The following is a 6,980-nucleotide window of genomic DNA, read 5'->3' as shown; positions in this document are numbered from 1 at the left end:
GGTTTCTCAGTTATGTAAACTGTTATACACAAGTAGGTATTGGTTTTCCCAGTTATGTAAACTTTCATCCATAAGTAGTTATTGGTTTCCCAGTTACGTAAACAGTTATACATAAGTAGTTATTGGTTTCCCAGTTATGAAAACTTTTATCCACAAGAAGTATTGGTTTTCCCAGTTATGTAAACTTTCATCCATAAGTAGTTATTGGTTTCTCAGTTATGTAAATTGTTATACACAAGTAGGTATTGGTTTTCCCAGTTATGTAAACAGTTATACATAAATAGTTATTGGTTTTCCCAGTTATGTAAACAGTTATACATAAGTAGTTATTGGTTTCCCAGTTATGTAAACTTTCATCCATAAGTAGTTATTGGTTCCCAGTTATGTAAACAGTTATACACAAGTAGGTATTGGTTTCCCAGTTATGTAAACTGTTATACACAAGTAGGTATTGGTTTCCCAGTTATGTAAACTTTCATCCATAAGTAGTTATTGATTTCCCAGTTATGTAAACAGTTATACACAAGTAGGTATTGGTTTCCCAGTTATGTAAACTGTTATACACAAGTAGTTATTGGTTTTCCAGTTATGTAAACTTTCATCCATAAGTAGTTATTGATTTCCCAGTTATGTAAACAGTTATACACAAGTAGGTATTGGTTTCCCAGTTATGTAAACTTTCATTCATAAGTAGTTATTGGTTTTCCCAGTTATGTAAACAGTTATACATAAGTAGTTATTGGTTTCCCAGTTATGTAAACTTTCATCCATAAGTAGTTATTGGTTTCCAGTTATGTAAACAGTTATACACAAGTAGGTATTGGTTTCCCAGTTATGTAAACTTTCATCCATAAGTAGTTATTGGTTTCTCAGTTATGAAAACTGTTATACACAAGTAGTTATTGGTTTCTCAGTTATGAAAACTGTTATACACAAGTAGGTATTGGTTTCCCATTTACGTAAACTTTTATCTCCAAATAGGTATTAGTCATGTCCGAAACTTTGTTAAATAAAACTGATTTATTTGTTTGGATTATCTATATTATGTAAATTAGGAACAAAATTTGATCAATATTTATTTCCGAACTATGATATTCTTCCGTACTTTTTTTTTCAGTTCTTTAAGGGGGAAAATCCTAAAGAACAATGTCAAATTGTGTGTTGAATTACGATTCAGAAAATCCTTCCCGCTCCCCAAAACCAAGAAATCTTGCATGTAGTCATTGAACTGACGTTATAGTGTTTGGATATGGCTTGAATGGGTAGTGATAGATACTTTATTACAAATGTTTCGAGAAGCTTGTGTTATCATTAGGTACAAGTTGATGACATAAGCTTGTCAAAACGTTGTACATTTGTAACAAAGTATCTTTTATTACCCTTTCCAGCCGTCCCCAATATTTATTTTCTAAAATTTGGGGTCCTCGTTATCAAATTTCGAACTTTCTTCTTGTTTTGTTAAATTTGCTTTATAATACAGGGTGTCCAAAATGTCTGGATCCATAGGGGATTTGCAACTTTTCTTAATTTAAGATACATGACTGATTATGGGGCTGTCAAACCATGAGAAGGTCGAGTTAATCGTACTTTTAATCCAAACTTGTTTCGAATTACAAGGACAGCATATGGAACACATTCTGTAAAATTCGTTAGTGCCTATGGTTGTAGATTTTTTGGACACCTTGTATATTGTAAAGGTGACATTCATTAGTGAAGGAATGATCAATTTTGGAAAAAAGTTTGTAAAATTACCGTTTCGCTATTGTTTTAATTGTGGTTAGGATTTTACCCCTGTTCTAGAATTGTCCAAAGCGTTTCGGTCTGTTTTTCATCCAACGTAAAACGTTCTAACAAAGAACAAGGGGTCTGTATCGTTTATCAATTTTGAAAAGTTGATTTGTTCTGACAGTAGCTCATTTCTAAGTAGTCTTGATAAAGTTTATAAACTAGACTTGGTAAAGTTTATAAACTAAATTAGTTTTTATCTAAATATAATCTATCTACGTTTTCAACTGTTTGGATGCTCCCGATCAATTGTCCCCCCCCCCCCCCAACACCAGTGACTCAACGGTAAGTCTAAAGGCTTATAACGCTAAAAACGGTCTCAGTATTTGAGGTGGGAAGAGCACAGATAGCCCATTGTGTAGCTTTGTGCTTCAAAACAAAGAAAGAAACTAACCGATGAGGATTTGAAAACTTTAGGCTATCGTAATACTATTTTTTTGTTTTATTAGAGCAAAGCTACATTGGGCTATCTACTGTGTTCACCGCGCGGAATCGATCCCCGGATTTTAGCGTTATACGTTCATAGACTTACCGCTGTCCCACCGGGGGACCGAGTTGTGTTAGTGTGAGTTATATATCAACTTATGGATTTTCAGACCTCGGTAAATTCTTCGTTAGGAGAAAGTTTGTTATCGATAGGGAAGAGGCTACAAAATTGAAAACATACATAGGATAACGAACTAAGAACTTTTATAATAGATGAAAACATACGTAAGATAACGAACTTAGATCTTTTATAATAGATGAAAACATACGTAGCATAACGAACTAAGATCTTTTATAATAGATGAAAACATACGTAGGATAACGAACTAAGATCTTTTATAATAGATGAAACATACGTAGCATAACGAACAAAGATATTTTATAATAGATGAAAACATACATAGGATAACGAACTAAGAACTTTTACAATAGATGAAAACATACGTAGCATAACGAACTAAGATATTTTATAATAGATGAAAACATACGTAGGATAACGATCTTTTATAATAGATGAAAACATACATAGGATAACGAACTAAGATCTTTTATAATAGACGCTATATTTAGAAAGTTGATAGGTCTAGTGAGGTAAAGTAATCAACAAATACCGTAATTCAACCAAGAGGTGAAGTAATAAGTTCACAGATACTCCTGTATTATTATATAAGGTAGAAGGTGGGGGGAAGAGTGAAATATCACCATAAACACACCGTGTAAAAATACACGTTAAGCTTAAGGCATTTATAAAGAGCAAAAACGTTTCACCAAGTTAAATATTTTGGAAACTAAATACTTTTAACATGATGTACTTGGCTTGTCTTCGTTCTTAGAGTTTTAAACAAAAGTCACTTTTTTGCCAATATTTTAAATTATTCTCATGAATCTGAAGAGTTGCCAATGAAACTTGTAGTTGTAGCTTGGATGATACACCTCGCATATCAAATTTTTAAGTTTCTAAGATATTTGATTTATCAGCTTTCGATGGCTGAATGATTTTGATCATCATGGTTAACTTAGGGATAATCTGTACTTTTACCCAGAATGCTTATGATGGTATTTTTTCCTTGCCAAGAATGGCATGTAAAAATAAATATTATGTACAAAAGTCAATGTGCCTTAAGTTGGCCTACTCTTACGATCAGCGACCTTACCCAATTCGTTAGATTGCTTGTATCCACTTCTTTCTTCTATTTTTATGTAATATTTCGTTTGGGAATTTATAAAAATATATTGTCTTTTGAATACAAATTCCTTCATCCAACCACTCAACAATTCCGTTTGCTCGATTATTTTTCTCGACTGTTGTATCATTTGACTAACGTTATTATCCACCTTTCTTAGTCTACTCTCAATAACTCGTGAGTGAGCCACCAGGGCCGCGCCACAGTCTGCTAAGGTAGACTGCATGTACCGACTACGGACAAATAATAGTTGAACTGCTATTAAAGAACTTTTCTGGCAGAAACCGTTCTCGGCTACTTCTAACTGAATTATTAAATCCTTGCAATGATCATTTGATATTCCATCTGGTTGTATTAGCATTAATATACTAAGTTAAGTAACAAAATACATTTTATTTGAACTGATGCTCACCAGGAGTACCGTAAAAAAATTTACTGAAATAACACTTATGCACACCTGTGGTTTATAAATTCAACATATATTCGGTGTTAATCACCAGGAGGAGTAAAACGACTAAAAGGGCAACAGTCTATTAATGTGATTCGTCAAACATTCATTATTATTCTTTGTTACTAACTAGGAAATGTAAAAGAAAAAAATAAAGGCAAACACTTGGAAAACACTAGTTGACGAACCTAATCTAATAGTTTAATGTTTTGATTACAAACCTTTTTCTTACGTAGATGTACGTTTAGCTTAGGCCTACATGTCTAATAAAAAATATAAAGACCCAACGTTTGGTATATAAGTGATGTAAACTGCAGGTGTTTTCTCCAAGTTTTAATTCTAAGCCTGTGCGATATTTTACTGTTAGGCCTACTTTGTTTTAATGAAGTGAATCTACATTTGTTTATTAAATTTGAATCATATTAAGGCTCAATAACAATAAATAGCCCCAAACCTGTAAGTTCTACAGGCAATGTTACTGTGGATAGTCATAAAATTTTGGATAAGTGTGTGCACTATTTCCTCTAGTCAAAGAGTACGTCATATTCTGCCATTTTGACTTTTCGATCAGAACTCTGGAAACGCCAATTATCTTGTTTATCGATTTTATTTATCTTTCAGTGACAGAGAACGACCGATTTGAAGACGAGTATTACAGGGCGATTGCTGTAAACGTTGTTAAAGAACTTCTTTTGCAACGAAAGAAGAAACACGAAGGAAAAAAGAGAACGCCATTTGCAAAAAGTGCCCTACGCCTACAGTCGAGTCTTTCGAAGAAGGGAACTACCGGTCGACGTTCGAATAAAATTGAGAATATTGAAAATGTCAACATTAACAAACAAACATTAAGTATTTTTGTATAAAATACTACTTATACCTAAATAATTATGTTGAAATTTTATCTGTTATTCTGTTATCTTAGTCTCAAGAAAAAGTATATAATATTAGCTTCCGATTAGAGTAAGGTATGTATTTTGAGTGAAACTTAGAAACCAACCAGGCAGTCAGTATAGATAATTAAATATTCTTTTCTTACGTTTTTACTTATAAAGATAAGAATGCATTGTTTCATCAGTTGGGTACCATCGTTATTAACGATATTTTCGGCCGTAATCCCAATAATATCACACGAAGTTCAGCCAACTTACTAGATTAAAGTTAGTTCTATATACATATATAAACTAACAATACAAAACAATCTCTATACTATAAATAAAAAATATTAAATTAAAAAGTAATGACTTTCGATACATCAAATAGCATAACCAACAATTATGCAAGCAGCAATAAATAAATAAATAATATAGTATACCGTACTTGGGTACTTTAAGTAGAAATGACACTTTTATTCTGCGACTTGTAGAGCTACCACTGTTAAACCTTAAGGTTTGTAATAATGACTTTTCCATGCAATGATATCTATAACGTAATATTGTTGTGAATATTGTCATATAAACCTGTGTACTTCTTCGTAAGGTTTGAAGCTCTAGCTTTCTAGTTGTGGTTTCACAACAAGTGGTAATATAGATGAAAACACGAATCTTCATACCGGGTAGGTTCACAAAAAATTATTGTTATACTTGATATGTAAAATATGTTTCCAGCAGTGGCCTAAAACAGACACAATATAATAAATTATTCTTCTGAATATTTCGCTATTGCGTCAGCAATAGAGTAAAATACTAACATTACTCGCAGTCTTGAGGTGATATTTTTTCACACTTATTATTGTAAAACGGTTTATGTTTTGTTAGATTTGACCTTTGTACACCATCTACCCTCTTTATCTTACAGAAACGAGATTCGTGGAATGAGGAAACTCCGGAGGAGATCCCAGAAAAAGTTGTGAATCTCGTGGAATCATTGCTGAAAGAAGCAGATTTCAAGAAAGACTGGGACAAGAAAGAATTAGAAACACCAGCTCATCCTTACATAAATATCTCTTTTAATATTTGGGATTTCTCTGAAGAGATTTTTCATCTTCTTCCTCATCAGGTGGGAATGCAAATCATAACGAGGTGAACAATTCTATTTCACAGAAAAGTCATATTCATAATACAGATTCACAGTTTGTTTATTTAGTACTTTACTACAACTAATTATCGAAACACCAATCGATCTTGTATCGCGAGTAGCAAATAAACGCACCTTAAAAGTGGTGAATTATGAATTATAGTTTTTAGAGAAAGAGACATGAATGTTAAGGCCAATAATTTATACCAAAAGTTTTTATTGAGGTAGTCTTTATTTATTTTGATATAAAACTGTTTTTGGGTTATACATGAACTATTTGAACTCGAACCCCGACTTGTGGAGTTGTAAGCAGTAAACTTACCGCTGCTGTACCGGGAAACTAATATAAAATACCTTTAAAGAGAAGTAAAAAAAATACTAAAACGTTTTCGACAAATGAAACGAAGCATAGTTTTGATTTAAGTACGATGCTAGCTAAAACATGTCCTATCAAACATCAATAATTATATGTTATCTCTGGTTCAATTTAAAATCTGCATTTTCTAACCGAACAGGCCTAAACTTTGTGATAAAAATCACGTAAAACGCAGAAGTTGTTTATTTTTAAACATTTCTCGTAATTTGTGTTTTGCGGATTCATTATCAGAGGGCGTGTGAAAGTAGAATTTCATATCCATATTTTGTCTCCCACAAGTCATTGCTCAATGAGCAAATTAAGAAGAATGTGGCGAAAAAAACTTATTTTAGGCAATTGATTTCTGATGTTTCGACAGCCTTTGGTGATTAAGCCGTAATATGCATTTTGCGTTAGATTGTTTGTTTGTAGTTAAGTACAAAACTACACAATGAGCTATCTGTGCTGTGCCCGCCACGGGTATCGAAACTCAGATGTTAGCGTTATAAGCCTTACCTCTGAGCCGCTGGGGACTGTATGCTAGAAAATTACAATATCGTTGTACAAGTTCTATTGTTTATTAATGTAAAACAGTTAGAAAAAAACAATAACGTCAGATAATCACAATATCGTTTTACAAGTTCTATTGTTTATTAATGTAAAACAGTTAGAAAAAACAATAACGTCAGATAATCACTATATCGTTGTG

The 6,980-nt window shown here is 32.6% G+C and overlaps 2 protein-coding genes across 2 annotated transcripts in view; both read left to right on the top strand.

Annotated features, from left to right (window-relative positions):
- The window catches only part of LOC111085763, a 14,626-nt gene extending 9,233 nt beyond the window's left edge, over positions 1–5,393 (top strand). The window contains exons 5-6 of the mRNA XM_022385901.1: positions 4,525–4,752; positions 5,380–5,393. Of these exons, the coding sequence (XP_022241609.1) occupies positions 4,525–4,752; positions 5,380–5,393 (242 nt within the window). The remainder of the gene's footprint in view (positions 1–4,524; positions 4,753–5,379) is intronic.
- Positions 5,394–5,706: 313 nt separating this feature from the next.
- LOC106459406 overlaps positions 5,707–6,980 on the top strand; it is a gene marked incomplete at its 3' end in the record, with an annotated part of 37,581 nt that continues 36,307 nt past the window's right edge. Inside the window, exon 1 of the mRNA XM_022385912.1 lies at positions 5,707–5,898. The remainder of the gene's footprint in view (positions 5,899–6,980) is intronic.

This window comes from Limulus polyphemus, unplaced genomic scaffold (genome assembly GCF_000517525.1).
Source record: "Limulus polyphemus unplaced genomic scaffold, Limulus_polyphemus-2.1.2 Scaffold604, whole genome shotgun sequence".
NCBI lineage: Eukaryota > Metazoa > Arthropoda > Merostomata > Xiphosura > Limulidae > Limulus > Limulus polyphemus.
Note: the sequence above shows the minus strand (reverse complement) of the source record. Positions and strands in the feature narration are given on the sequence as shown.